Source organism: Lactuca saligna, chromosome 5 (genome assembly GCF_052625555.1).
Source record: "Lactuca saligna cultivar CGN05327 chromosome 5, ASM5262555v1, whole genome shotgun sequence".
In the NCBI taxonomy this organism is placed as follows: domain Eukaryota; kingdom Viridiplantae; phylum Streptophyta; class Magnoliopsida; order Asterales; family Asteraceae; genus Lactuca; species Lactuca saligna.
Window position 1 is genome coordinate 237685397 of NC_136421.1, and position 15360 is coordinate 237700756.

The following is a 15360-nucleotide window of genomic DNA, read 5'->3' on the forward strand; positions in this document are numbered from 1 at the left end:
ACATATTCTGTGCCCATTCTAGTTAAAGTTGGCTTTGCATATGAGTTCTTAGAGTTCTCAATGTGTTGCACAACAACTTGGAAGCAATGGTAGGCCCTTGAGCTACCAGGTGGCAAGAAATTAAGATTGAGTTCAGTCCATATGAGTTTGGATTTGTCATTATCCTTGTCTTGTGACTATGGTTATGACAATTCACATGGATAAGAACACATACACCATTAAATCTAAGTGTCATAAGGTTTCTCTCCGATTCATGAAAATGATGGTGAGGAAACACTTTGACTAAGTAGATTTTAGTTAGATAGCAATTGTGATATTTGCATTCTCAAAGTCGTTAGTGGAGCGTGTGTGGTTTACCGGCACACTAACTTGGACTTGTGAGAAATGACAAAGGTCAAAACGATCAAGACTATGATTACGGCATCCCTTTTCATAGTTCTTAAAATTGTTTTGACACACCCATGAGCTATCTAAGGGAAGGTGTATGTTTTTGATAAAGTCTTATCAAAACAATATAGTATCAGAAATCTGAACTTTGGTAAGAAAGTCAATAAAGTATTGATTTCTAGAAGTCGAGCTTTCTGAGTATATGTCAAAGCTAGTGGGAGCATAAGTGTTATGCTAATAATCATCATGTCAGTGGGAGCATGATAATTACAATAAGTATTGCAAGCTAGCAATGTTAATTATAGAAAACAAAAGGTTTCAATTGGGAAAAAGTTGTTTTACTATAATTAAGGGAGAGGAAATTATACTTCATCTCAAATCTATAAGCTTAGATCGTGAGGTTTTAATCATTTAGTCAAGGATATATATGAATTTCATGTTGGAATGGCTCAACATAAGGAAATTCTATATATGGGTCCATTATTTGCGTTCTTAAATTCGATTATGATTACGGCATCCCTTTTCATAATCTGAATTATGAGAACTTGGAAAATTGAAATGGAAATGTTATAGCAAAAGACTGGTTTAGTCTTTATGTGAGACATCATGAATCGTGTCCCATATGCTTCGGATATAGGACCGATTACATGTGCTATATTCATCCTTTCTAAAATTTTCCGAATGCCTGGGGCGTTAAGAATGGAAAAGGTTTAGAACTGGATATGACTAAAAAGGATTAAACAATTGTCGAGGACAATCTAAGGTTTACCAAAGACTGGTTTCTCAAGGACAATTGGAAGTATAGTGATAATTCTGGAAGGACCATATTGACATAATCTGTAAGGAGGCAACTCTTGTTCAGAAGTGATAGTCAAAATGAATTCGGAAATGTTTCAAAGTTAGAATTTTCAATCTGTGTAAGATTAAGGAAACTTAATGCAAGAAGGATGGTTCCAAGGACTTGATCTCCTTTGGAATGCTCTGTAATGATTGTTGTTAAGTCTTTCTGACTTTGTGCATAATCATTACAAGAGGATCGATGCATATAAGTTTAGAATCTAACAGATTTCAGTAAATGACATGAATTTGGAATTCTTGCATTTGCAGTAAGGATTTGGGAGTGTGAAAAGAGAATCATTGAAGTTATGTTCATTTGATCTAGTTCACAAAATAAAGATCATAGTCAAACATATTATGCATACTTGGTGTATGGCATGACTATTGTTTAGAAAACATAGTGTGCATGCTTGGAGCATGGGACAACTATTGTTTTAAATTCAAGAATAATGTTGATAGCTGAAACAATATACAATGAATAATGTGTAATCATATGGTGATAAATAAAAGGAGTTTTATTTATATTCATAAGTTCTGAGACCATATTGGATTCAATTATTATTGTGTTTCACTTTGCATGTTTTGACTTCCCGAATAAACTAGGTTATTCTTCCGGAATGACTAAGTTATTCAAACCATCCACAGTCGGTCATATGTTGGAAGTAGATATGAATTAAGACTGTCATGGGTTGGCTTGTAGAGGTCTAAGTTGTTGGACAAAGGGCTACAACACTCATGAGTGCTCATAAGTTCTGAGTATTGGATTCAACCCGCGCTCATTGGAATCACTTCATGGATTTTATCACGAGTGATCATGAGACGATAATATCTTATATTCTTCAAACCTAGAGATATGAGTTGTTACTATGAGTTGGTTGTACATTGATTGCACGAAACTGCATTTGGTAACTCGGTGCTATAAAACGTGTCTTTGTGTATGATTCAACAAGTAGTAGAACAAGCCATATGAGTCGAAGTTTATCCATTCCTTTTACCTTCGGGATGAAAGCGATATCTGTGGGCCCCTCGATGATTTGATGATGACAAATGGAAGTGCTCGGCCGGGCCAGGACTAATTTGATTTGTTCAATTAGTCAGTCGTCATAAATCGGAAATCGGGAAACAACTAATGTACAGAGAGAATGATTATAATCCATGTCTCAGTCTATATGATATCTAGAATGGAGGAATATATGATCCCTTATCTAATGGACAAGTCGTTGACAAAGATCAGAGTTCATCTACAAGGTCAGAGTTCGACAGAAGCTTTTGAGAGCTACGATTGCTAGTTGGTTCCTGAAGTCATACGCAATAATAGTTTTAGACTTATCCAAGTGGGAGACTGTTGGATTAATGTCTAAGTCCATAACTATAATTGGTAAGACTTGACCCGACCCGGCATGGTCCATTTGGGTTGCATGGCATCATGCACTTGGATAGACTAAAATGAGAGAAATAACACTTAAGGTTTGTTAATATATTATAAGTTCTAATATATTAATAAGGTTATTTAATTAGTATTGATCAAGAATTAATTTGGAATTAATTAAGTGATCAAAAGAAGACTAATTAAATATATGGGTTGATTGTGTAAATCATTCATTCTTATATATGTGGGCTTGTGATCCAAGATTCCTTATGTTGGACTAAGTCCATGGGGTGACCCATGGATACTACATGGAGGTTAAAATCCATGGAGCATAAGGAATGGGTAAAGTCATGAGTTACATGGTGTAACCCTAATAGCCACCATATAAAAGAAACCCATGGCTCAAGAAATCGTGACTATGACTAACACTATGTGTATGTATGAGGGCTACACGATTTCATGAAGTGTTCTAATTTCTCTCTAAGTTATTCCAAGTGCTTATGGTGTTGTGTGAACCATTTGAGGTGTCACACTTGGGGCACTAAGCACTCAAGCTTCATGAAGACAAGCACTATCAAAGAGGTATGTATTCTATCTTGTTATATCCATTATTTTGTATGCTAGATTAGGATAATACCTTGGATGTTCATATTTGCATGTATAATAGAGAAAACATAGATTCAAGGTATTTAGGGTTGCATGTACACTTAGGAGTGTTAGAATGCTCAAAACCCAACAATGTATGGTATGTGGTATTTTGAGAAACCCACTAAGCTTTGTGATTATAGTTTTATGGTTATGGTTTTAGGTACTTCCGGTTTAAAAGGGAAGGGTCCGTCTCGCAGGGCATCCACCCATGTTTCTACAACTATATGATTTGGGATTGTACTTTGATAATTATTTTTATTCTGAAATACTTTTGGATGATTGTAAAACGGTAATTTTTGTTTTTGATTGAATTAAATATGAAATTTTTATCTTATAATTTTTGGGATGTCACAATCTAAGAAAATTATATGTGATATATGTATGGAGAACATGACATATGGCAGAAATCATTTTTATTTATTAGGTTATTAAAATGACAAAAAATTTATTAGTATTTGAAGAAGAACCATTTCTTCTTCTTCTTCTTTTTTTTTTTTTTTTTTTTTTGTTTTTTTTTTTTTTTTTGGGAAAATGACTTAGGAGGGTAACTACCTCTTACCCGTGTTCACATATTAGCAACTTCTTTTTATTTGTTCATAAAAAAGCAACTAACTTGTTTTACTTGTTTAAATTAAACCAATTTTACCAGTTAATACTAGTTTTAATTGGTAAGTCAAATTAACTCAGTTAAAAGAAATTACATGGTATATGACGTGTCTATTACACCCTTTGTCCGGATTCGACTTCATTTAATCACGGTGAATCTACCTCGTTTAATTAGGGTTCTTAACAGATACTCCAAATCCTTCCCCAAATTGTTCCCGATTAATTACTTTTCTGAGAAATCACTTGATCGAAGCAATAGGAGCTCATTGTTTGGAACTGAAGTTGGGACTCGAAATTGTCGACTGTAGACACTACAATGGAATCACCTAACAGTACGTATCTCACTGTATATTTTCACTACATGTTATGTGGTACCTGAAATATAGGTTGACATTGAAGTTCTTGAATTTGATGTGGAGGCTAACATTGAAGCTCATGAAGTTGACGTGGAAGCTAACATTGAAGTACCCGAAGTGGATGCTAACACTTAAGCTCCTTTAGTTCAAGATTTCATTGAAGAAGAGATTCAAGATGAAGTGGAACATTAAATTCAAGTTAACATTCAAGAAGAAGTTCAAGATAATGTGGAATAGGAAATTCAAGACAATGCAGAAATTCAAGTTAGTAAGAGGACAAGAAAAAGTTAAGAAAGAATTAGAAAGATTATGCAAGGGAAGAACATAGGGAGGAAAGAGGGAAGCGGTAATGAACACTCACTAGAGATTTGAATTAAATGTCTTGTTTATATTTTTGCACAACTTTTGGTATGCATGTTTTGGAATCTTGGGTCTTGTAATAGCTTTTGGCACAATGGGACAAACTTGACACATCTTTTGGAATGTTTGGTACTTTAACATCTTGGGTCTCTTATGTTTAGGAATCTTTTGTATTGTAAGGCACTTTAGCATCTCTATTTAAGTACATGTTTATTTAGATGTTTGTATACATTACATGTTTACTTAGATGTTTGTACAAGTTCATTATATGTCAAACTTTAGTCATGATATATCAATGTTACATATTGGTAATGTCATTTGTGATGTTTATAATGTTATTTGTGTTCCCTGTCTTTAACATCTTTTGCGCAAGTTCATTTACATTTTTTATACAATTTTATCATAATACATCAAGTATTAAACATCAAACTTTAGTCATGATACATCAAAATTATGCTACATTAACTCAAACACATGCTTTAGTCATAACTTTCATTGCATACAAAACTTCACTAAGTACATGACTTAGTCATAATATATCAAACAAGATACAAAGAACACATCAAACTTTAAAAACTACATCTTTAACATACAAGAAAAATAACATAAATAATGCAACTTTATGAGTAAAAAACTCCCACTTGACTTTGTCCAGTTCTTGTCTGAAAACCAAATCATAGTTCTTCTCTTCTTCCAACTTCTTCCTGCATATGCTAATTTTGTTTTCCAAATTTCCAAGCTTCAATGTTAGGTTGTAGATTTGTCCCAAATCACAGTTCTTCTCTACTTCATACTCATCCTCTTCCAGCCATTCCCAAAAATTACATTTTGGAGTTCTTGCACTCTTAAGTAAATGATAAAGAAAGGTTAAATTGAAGAGAAGATGAAGAAGAAGATTTAGTTAGGGATGATTAAAAAGAAAACATATTTACCAAAGAGTTTTGACAAACTCGAAATTTTTTTCCAGGATTCTCGGGTGTTCTTGAAATCTTCACACACGATGACATGTCACACTTACATGGATGGTCAGCTTGCAATTCGGCATTGTGTTTGGAAGAGGCGGATGAAGCAGAAGAAGTCATTGTCGATATTGTCGATCTAGGGCTTTAACGTATAAATGAACCATATAACACACGTTATATAATGAGGTGATGTGTGCTATGCCATATAGATGCCACATACTATCTTGTGTATGCCACCCAAGCCTTGATTTAGCCATATCAACTGAAACTGGTATTAGTTAGTAATATTTGTGTAATTTAAACAAGTAAAACAAGTTGGTTGTTTTTTTATGTACAAAAAAGAAGAAGTTTCCGATATGTAAACAAGGGTAAAAGGTAGTTACTCTCCTAAGTCATTTCCATTTTTTTTTCAAGTTACAACCTTTTTAGAAAATTTGGATTCGGGACTATTTTTCTATTTTTGAAATACCTTTTTCTTCTTTTGCCTTTCTTTTATTTCTCATCGTCTTTCATTATCTTTCAAAATCTTATTTTTCAATGAAGAATTGTGGGTTTTTTCTTATATCTATTTTATCATTATCTTTCAAAATCGTAAACAAGTTTGAAAATTTCAAACTAAATATGTTTTCGAACCTTCGCATTAAAAAAGAAAAAACGTTTAAAATTTCAAACTAATTTTTCTTAAAAACAACTTTTGAACTTGTTTTTTTTTTTTTTTTGGGAAAAAACATATCAAATTTTGCAAATTTTCCAACTTTACAAACAAATGATAGGAAAAAAGTATTGCGGAATATAAAGCAGTAAAAAAAATCCAAATTTTTTAAAATTATGACCATTTGGAAAAAAATAGAAAGCTAGAAAAATAATCATTTTTGTCTTCAAACTCTAATAAAATTTTGGTGGGGTGAATATCCCTCTATTTAAAGTATTTATTTGATTGTTAAACGATACTCGGTCACTAAGGTGTCGTTTTTTCAATAATTTTATTACTTTATTATAGATAATTAAGAAATGTAGATCAACTTTTATGTATTATTATTGTATAAAAAGTGAAAATTTTATAGTACAAATTAACGTATGTATTTGATAAAAAAAAACAAACTATGATCGTAAAGTTATAACTAAACATTATAATTAGGAATAAAATAATTTAACACATAAAATATATGTAAATAAACTTTTATTTTAAATGAAACTTTTCAAAATTTTCATTTTACTTTTTCAATTAAATTAATTAAAAACTAACCATAAATATTTTTTTTCTATGAAATGAATGATTCTGTATCAAATAACGTTTTATAAAACTTATCACAAAAATATAAAACAATAGTAAGATTTTTTTTCATATATATATAAACAGTTTCAATGACCTTTATTGTAACTAAATCATTATTTATAAATTTATCGTAAATATCATGATTGTGTTGTTGAACATTTTTTCTTTTAAGTATTGTAACTTTTTTTTTCAAATTATTGATCATAGATAAAATTGAAATAAATCTAAATTTAAAAAAAATGTATGTGTTTTTTTAGGTTAGAAAATTTCTAAAGAGCTTTGAAAACCCTGGTTCATATCTGCACCAAGAAGATGACGTGCAGACCTTTTTAGGTCTCAGTCTTCAAAAAAAAAAACAATCCGCGAAACTTAATGTTTGTAAGTGGTCTGCACGGCGCAGATATAAAAGGCCATGAAGATATACAAATAAAAAACAAACTACACTCTTAATATAGTATTTTAATATCGGTTACAATTAGATAAAAATAAACAATATGATAGTGCAGATAAAACATATAATTAGTAAATATTTTGATTAAGAAATACAGTTAAAACGATCGTAAAAACTAATAAACAAGTTTTTTTTTTTTCTTTTAATACATCCTATTCATTTCGTTCAAAACGTTAACTTAACGACGTAGAGCAAAGAAAAGTTCAATGTTTTATGTCAATAATCTTTTGTTTACACTCTCCATATTATTTAAACAAAAAATAATATGTAAATGTCAATTACTTTTCAATTTTAACCGATTATTTTGTAAATTTGAGAATTTGAATTGTGTCTTGGTGTACAAAAGTCCTGACAATTAATGCATTATATCACATGCTTATAATTCACTCAACTCAGTTATATTAATTCCATTAAATAGCTAGAGTAATTTAGTTTTTAATTCATTAAATAGTAGTTTTATGAGACTTAAATGCAATGATAATAATCATACCTTAAAAAAAAACATTTGGTTAAATTTAAATATTACAAGAAAACTAAATTAAATAAAATAATCATCGAATTTCCTTTTATGTTTTTCTATTTGTTCACTCAAATACAAAAGTTTACAAATCAAATCAAATCAAATATGAGAAAACCTATAGAGGGATTGAATTGTTTTTTCTTTTCTGGAATAATTCGAATCACGTGGGATTTTTGTTTACGAAAACTTTAATGCAATACTAACTTAAAGAATACACAATCTAACAACTACTTATAAAATACACAATTTAATTCTAAAAATGATCTCTAAATTAAATTCAAATATGATTTTTAATATACATTTTTCAAGATCATAAAAAAATCTATTATAAATGCCCCCAAAATTTGTCAATTCAAGATCAGGAAGTTATATTGATGTTGGATGTCAAATTTCATTTTGGAAAAATCTCTTATTCTTACACTTCATAAATAGCAAAGTTTCATGTACCACTTTACTACCAACAAAACCTATATATATTCGAACCTATTTAGCCAGACAAAATTTATTCTAAAGTTTAATGATGAGTTCATATATTTCATGAGAATGTGAATGTAATTGTGGTCCAAATGAGAAATAAATAAAAGAAGGGTGGAGGGTTTGAAAATAAATAAGGTGATGGGTACATGTGGATCCATAGAAGTAGATGGGGTTTCTTTATATCTATGAACATTGCATGTGAAGCTTAAATGTCCCTCCAACCACTCTTCCATTCAACCAAACAACCCCCTTTGAGGGTACTTATGTTCCTCAAATAATAAAAATTAACTTATAAATATCAGATAAATATATAACAGTAACAATAACAAGTAATAATAACACACCTTAAACATCCCATTAAAATAAAAAAATTAGTAGTAGATGACAACAATCATGTTTAGAATGGTTGCATTATATACATGTATATAACTCCCCATCATGTACACAAAAAAATAAATAAATAAATAAATAAATAAATAAATAAATCCACGTGAGTAGAACAACTACCGATCATTTTCTACTTACAAATAACAAATAAACATAATTTTATTAACAACATTACATTTAACTATGGAACAAACTTATAAGTGACAAATAAACATAAATTTTAATAAAATCATTATTTTGGTTCGAGTTGGATCTTAGCTTTAAGTTTTTACACAATTCAATATCATTTTCTACTCTCGAATCACATTTGACTTTCTTGGCATAAGTCAAAACAATTGGTGACATCACTTATACGATCTCAATCATTATTTGAATTTTGAACTTTGAATATGAACACGATGATGATTTTTTAATGTAGGCCCAAGTAATAGAATTTTATTTTTATTTTCATTTTCAATTTTTGAATTTGATATGCATATAATAATGAACTTGGGATATGCCAGATTGTCTATATTTGATCAAGACCCTACAAATATTTATGAAGGATCCCTATTAAATTCATGTCTTTTTCTTGTTATTCGTTTGACATATCCTTAGTGTATTAATTAATTTATTTATTCAAACTCATGATTTTAAGTTATCATAACAAAAATCTGAATAAATTGTAGCCGAATAATAAAAATTACAAATTATGATTTATGAACATATAATTAGCACGTGTATGTATTGATTATCGGGACAATACTATCGGGCCATCTCCTCTGCTCTTGACTGAATACCTTTCAAGAACTCAACAAGTATACGTTGCTGATACGAACCTCCCTCCTGTTTGCATTTAATTTTATTTTAAAAAAATATTTACAAATTTAATAACATGAAACAAGATTTTTTTTTTTTTTTTTAAAAGTGCAAACCGTTCGAATTAGTGTCCTTTCGATTCGTTTCTTTATAACCGCATAAAGTTCATCCGGTGAGATATCGCCTTTAAAAGGAGTCAAATGATTGATCAACAAATTATTCCATTCCGACTCCGGAGCTGCCATGAAAACACCAGTTAGTTGAACTGACTGTGACTGTGACTGTGTCTGATATCGAAGGTAGAAAAGTAGCACCTTTGATGATTTCCTCAAGACATTGTTCGGCTTTTAAAACTTTGTTTCCTGCAACAAACAATTCACGGATTAAAAACGAGTTAATTTCGTTCAAATACAATATGAAATTTGTTATAAATGTAGAGCACCTTTCATGGCATAACTACGTTTCGAGAGGACTCTTGATGCATAAAGTTGTAAAACTTTTTGCAACATTGCCTCAAGACCTGGCTTGTCTCTATCTTCCTTTGCCTGAAATTTGCAGATACTTTCAACGATGAGGGCATTCACGTCTTTTGCACAGATAGGAGATCAAAAGCGGGTCCCCTTTCCATCTTTTTAGGTGGAACAATAAATTGCAATTATTGTCCGACCGACATCGGTCAGAGTCAAAGTCTCGTTCAAATGCATGTCTAACACAGTTCAAAGCTATCTGTATTGTCATGTCATGTCATGTCAGGTATCAGATACCTGTCGGAGTTGTGCGTTGACTTCTGATAAAAACCCCTCGTCCAGCTGTCCTTCCTGCTCCCTTTGATTTACTTCCTGCGATATTATAATCAAATATCAGTAGCATACTATGACAACATTCAAAAAAAGGGTAAAATAGGAAAATTTTGATATGGGAAGGGCAAAATAGGAAACTGTACTTTTTCCATGAGATTGAGGGCGTTAGGGTCACGGGGAGGCCAACAAATCTCTTCCACGTCATCAACTACTGGTTTTAAGATGTCCTTGAGAACATCAGTAGCTGACTCTATTTTTTCCTACAAGAAGAAGAAAACTGCTATATGTGTAAAAAAAAGGGAGAAAGATAAAATTAAAAAAAAAAAAAACATTATTATAATTAACGATAACTAGAAAAATGTTTAAAGTAAGTATACATTGGTCTTGTGTACAACACGATCAACTATGCTCATGACAGATGAAGCCAGTTCTTCATAATCTTTCTGAAAACAAAAAATATTGTGACATTAATAGGCAAAAAACAAAAGGGGTGTTTCAAAATTTCAAGTTTAAAATGTTTACTTTATCATCTTCTGATTTGCAGGTGTCTGTTCTAGCTGCAAGCCGTATCCAGAAACCTTCATTGAAAGCAAGAATATTTTCTACAACAAGCTTTTGCAGCTTTTTTTTTTTTTTTTTTTTTTTGAGGAAAAATAAATAAGTAAGAATATTTAGAATCGATGGGAAATTGTTAGTGGATAGAAAAGGGTAGATATAGATATGTACTTCTTGATCTGTTGCATCTTTTAACATGTCTATAAGTCTATCAACTTCCACTGTCTTTTTAAAAGCTTCCTCTGTGTCTTGATTGACTGCAAATACCAAATTTCTCCTGTTTATTATATCCAAAATAAGTGATTTAAGAATAAACAGATCCAGATCAATGAAAAGAATAGCATTGTTACGATTCAAACTTCAATTATGGGTAGTGGGTGTTCGTTTAGTCCACAAAACAAACAATATTTGTTCATCTACAATTCTACAGACATCATTAGTCCAATATTCAATAACCCTATGTTTCTCAAAGTGTTTGTTATGATAAGATCACAAGCAGAATAGCTATAGGGAAAATTCTAGTCGTGCATAAGATTACCACGATTACTCTAAATCCTTTCATTGACATGTTAATATTGATTTTATTCACGTATGATAATGTCTAAAGTATATCATGGAAGTGATAAATCATCTTATCTGTCTAGAGAAATGCGGAAACGTATGAACACCTAATCAAATACAATTTCTGAATGCAGATATCATACAACTTAACAACGCAATTACACAACCCTGGTGGCAGAATATAGAAACCCTAAAAATACGGAAAAAGCGAAAAGCTCAAATGAATCAAAATTACCTTCGGTTGGTTTCAGTTAGACTGGTTTTATGAAATGTGTTGATGTTCCTAGTTCGAATATGCCATCTTCTAGACGATTGAAACTGTATACAGAAAACAAAAATTGAAGTTAGAAAGACAGAATTTTGCCCAATTTATGGAAGAACAATGCAGGTGGTTATCTGTTTGCAGTGTAGAAGGAGATAAGAAGTACCAACGAGATTGGGAAAGGAGAAATGGAGCGTAGGAGGGGTGGGGATGGGGAAGAAAGAAGAGCGGTAGCCATTTTTGGGGAAGGATATATCTTCAGTGAACAGCAACAAAGCAGTAGGATATCGCTGCAGTGTGGAGTCATGGGCGTTATTACATTTTGCTACGACAAATCGTCAAATCAGGGTGTAATTACATTTTGCTTTCCGTAAATCGTCAAATCATAACATATATACTAAAAGCAATGTTTTAAAACCCTAATCGACCCGGCCATTTGAACCGGTTGGACCGTGATCCGAGTAGAAAGCGGATTAATCGAGAACGGTTTTTTTTTTTAAATATGGATCGGATGGAACCAGCCGGGTTTCTCCTAAACCGCAGTTTGACCACTTATGTTGAACCGGTTAAAATCAGATTGATCCGTTTTAATAGGGCTTTGATAGTTAGATACAAGTAGTGAATGTTAAAACAACGAGCAGTTTGCGGTTTCTTCAATGTTTTTCAATATTTAAACTTTGTGGACATCAAATTATTGGTTTTATATGTTTATTAATTATGAAGGAAAGTAAAAATAGAAAAAGATCATAAACCAGGTTGAACCGGTTATCACACCAGGTCAACTAAAAACCCGGGTTTTAAAACATTGACTAAAAGATAAATTAAATTGCTTCCTAATTTTTTATGCCTACAAATGTTCATACCCAATAAAATTATGATAAGTGTCATTATTTTATATTTTTTAACTAACTCATTAAGGTTATATTAGAAATATATCAAATAAAATTAAATTAAATGGTGATTTATCATAATTTTAATGGGTATGAATAATTGTAGGGATAAAATATAGATGGTAATTTAATTTCTCATACTAAAAGGATAACATATACACTAAAAGGTTTTTAGCCTAGGTGTACAAGTGACACTTTCAAAATCATTGGTTCAAGCATTGTTTGAAACATCAAACATATGTGATGATAATTAAGAGAAGATTAGTTTGTCGTTTAAAAAAATAATACATACATTATTCAATTATTCCATTTACAAATGGTGCTACTATATCTATCTCTCACTTTGTGGTAACTTTGTAATGCATGTGGAAGATATGGTAGATAACTTATTGATCCATGTTCAAATTTTGGCACCACTCAGTCGTTGTGGTCATGGAAGTTCGTCTGCAGTGACTCCAGGGCATGATGCAAAGTTTCATGCTCGCAGCGGGGGATTAGTCGGTAGTAATTATGAGGAGATTATTTTGTCGTTTCAAACAAAATAATAGATAAATTAGTCAATTATTCCATTTACAAATTGTGATATTATATATATATATATATATATATATATATATATATATATATATATATATATATATATATATATATCAATTACATAAATCGTCACATAATAGAGGTACACTAGACAATTGGAAGGAGATTAGGAAGGTCAAGGTCGAACATCAACGGCCTCATGGCAAGGTTCAGTCGCTACCCATTCTCATGTGGAAATGGGAAGAGATCACCATGGACTTCATCACGAAGTTACTAAGGACATCGAGAGGTGTGGATGCCATATGGGTTGTTGTGGATATTTAGACGAAGAGTGCCCACTTTATTCCTATCTTCGAGAGCATCTCCGCTGAGAACTTAACGGATATTAACGTGCGAGAGGTGGTGGCTAAGCACGGGGTGTCAGTGTCAATAGTCTCTGACCAGGATGTTCGATTTACATCTAGATTCTGGAAGAAGTTCCACGAGGAACTGGGCACTCAGTTACATTTCAGCACGGCGTACCACCCCCAGACAGATGGCCAGAGTGAGAGGACGATCCAGACACTCGAGGATATGCTTCGGGCATGCGTGTTAGATTTTGGAGGAAGTTGGGATACATACCTCCCACTAGCAGAGTTTTCATACAACAATAATTATCATGCTAGTATCGACCGACCTCCGTTTAAGATGTTGTATGGTCGAAGGTGTAGGACCCATGTCTGTTGGGGTGAGGTTGGACACCAAGTCATGGGAAGCACCGAAGTGGTGCTTAAAACCACTGAGTTGATTCAGCAGGTGCGAGACCGACTACGAGTCGCACATAGCCGTCGAAAAAGCTATGCTGGCCGGCGTCAATCGGATCTTGAGTTCTAGGTGGGGGACTTTGTTCTGCTGAAAGTATCACCATGGAACGGTGTCATTCGGTTCCGAAAGAGGAACACGTTAGGGCTCCGGTATATTGGTCCGTTCAGGATTACTGCCCGGATGGGTAAGGTAGCTTACCATTTGGATCTGTCGGACGAGCTTAGCCAGATTCACAACACCTTCCATGTGTCTCAGCTTCCGAAGTGTGTCACAGACGTGGCTGCAGTTATATCTTCAGATGGCATTCAGGTGGATGAGGGCTTGAACTACATTGAGCAGCCCGTTGCGGACTTGGATAGGCAAATTAATGTCCTTAAAGTGGTGAAGCTAGTGAAGATGCAATGGAAGCACCGAAGGGCCTCTGAATGGAAATGGGAGCCGGAGGATGAGATGCGGGAGCACTACCCGGATTTGTACGCATCAGCAGACTTCGAGGACGAAGTCTAGTTCAAGTGGGGGAGATTTTTAACGCTCATTTCAGGTATTAATTACTTTTCAGAATTTTAGGGTTTTAGATTGGAGCTCGACGAGTTGGGGAGCTCTAACTCGTCGAGTAGAGATCATTTTGGGACGCGGGATTTAGGAAGTACTCGATGAGTTGGAAGGCCCAACTCAACAAGTAGACGTTGTAAAGCAAAACACTAATTTTCAGTGTTTGCACCCTATTTAAGGAACTTATGGGTCATTTGTGGCCTCCCTCATCGTCCTAACTGTCCATAGAGAAACCCTAGCCGTGTTTTAGTGCCTTCTTGAGTTTGTGTGAGCTTTGGAGGGTGAATCTTGTGCTTTTTGGAAGGAAACCTGAATATTGAATAAATTGAAAGAGGACGTTAGATTCGGTATCTACCTGGTGTGAGCTTCCTTTTGGAGGTAAAAAGTTGCTATCTTAATCTCTATTTGTTTAGATCTCATCTTATGGAAGTATATGGTCACTTTTGGTGCAAAATGGTGTCATACTCGGTTATGGACTTGTCATGAGGATATGGTTCCAGATCTAGACACCTCTAGGCCTCCATGGACATAAAGTTGGTCACCTTATCTAGTTTAGGCCCTTTTCCATGCACTAAACCTGGTATGAACCTTAGTTTTAATGTTTTAGCCTTTTGAGACCTTACATAGATGTAAAGTTTGCAACTTTACGTGGTAACTACACCATAAGGGGCTGGATTTGTAGTTTGGAGCCTTGGATTCAACTGGAAAGGACTGAACACAAAAAGGGTTGAAGGAAGTCGAAGAGTTACTTAGCCAACTCGATGATTTGGGTAGGGTTTACCCGTTTTTGGAAGTTTGAGTGATTTCGGTGAGTGATTAGGGTTTTCGGTCTACACGAGTTTTCAGTCTCCTGGACATTAAGGAACTCGACGAGTTACTCAGGTAACTCGGCGAGTTGACTTGAGATTTCTGTTGTATGGACTCTGAAGGAACTCGACGAGTTGATGGATGCACTCAACGAGTTG

General features: G+C 33.2%; 2 protein-coding genes across 2 annotated transcripts; one reads left to right on the top strand and one right to left on the bottom strand.

Moving 5' to 3' along the window:
- Window positions 1–9233: 9233 nt before the first annotated feature.
- LOC145046677 (uncharacterized) lies at window positions 9234–11955 on the bottom strand. Its single transcript, XM_078994957.1, has 11 exons — window positions 11779–11955; window positions 11586–11668; window positions 10961–11066; window positions 10757–10855; window positions 10612–10677; window positions 10378–10494; window positions 10199–10273; window positions 9877–9979; window positions 9749–9796; window positions 9551–9672; window positions 9234–9461 (listed from the first exon to the last, which is right to left on the bottom strand). The coding sequence occupies exons 1-11, from the start codon at window positions 11917–11919 to the stop codon at window positions 9381–9383; spliced, it is 1041 nt and encodes a 346-aa protein (XP_078851083.1). The 5' UTR covers window positions 11920–11955; the 3' UTR covers window positions 9234–9380.
- Window positions 11956–14023: 2068 nt separating this feature from the next.
- Window positions 14024–14350, top strand: LOC145046405 (uncharacterized). The gene has a single exon (XM_078994695.1). It carries the CDS (start codon window positions 14024–14026, stop codon window positions 14348–14350), a length of 327 nt encoding a protein of 108 aa, XP_078850821.1.
- The last annotated feature ends 1010 nt before the right edge of the window (window positions 14351–15360 follow it).

Bases quoted from the DNA above. Each gene is read 5' to 3' on its own strand.
- LOC145046677 (XM_078994957.1), bottom strand. From the start codon at position 11,919: ATGACTCCACACTGCAGCGATATCCTACTGCTTTGTTGCTGTTCACTG. The intron at 11,669-11,778 runs GTACTTCTTATC...TTCTGTATACAG, and splicing joins CTCCTTTCCCAATCTCGTTG to TTTCAATCGTCTAGAAGATG. The intron at 11,067-11,585 runs GTAATTTTGATT...TATAATAAACAG, and splicing joins CTAACTGAAACCAACCGAAG to GAGAAATTTGGTATTTGCAG.
- LOC145046405 (XM_078994695.1), top strand. From the start codon at position 14,024: ATGGGTAAGGTAGCTTACCATTTGGATCTGTCGGACGAGCTTAGCCAG.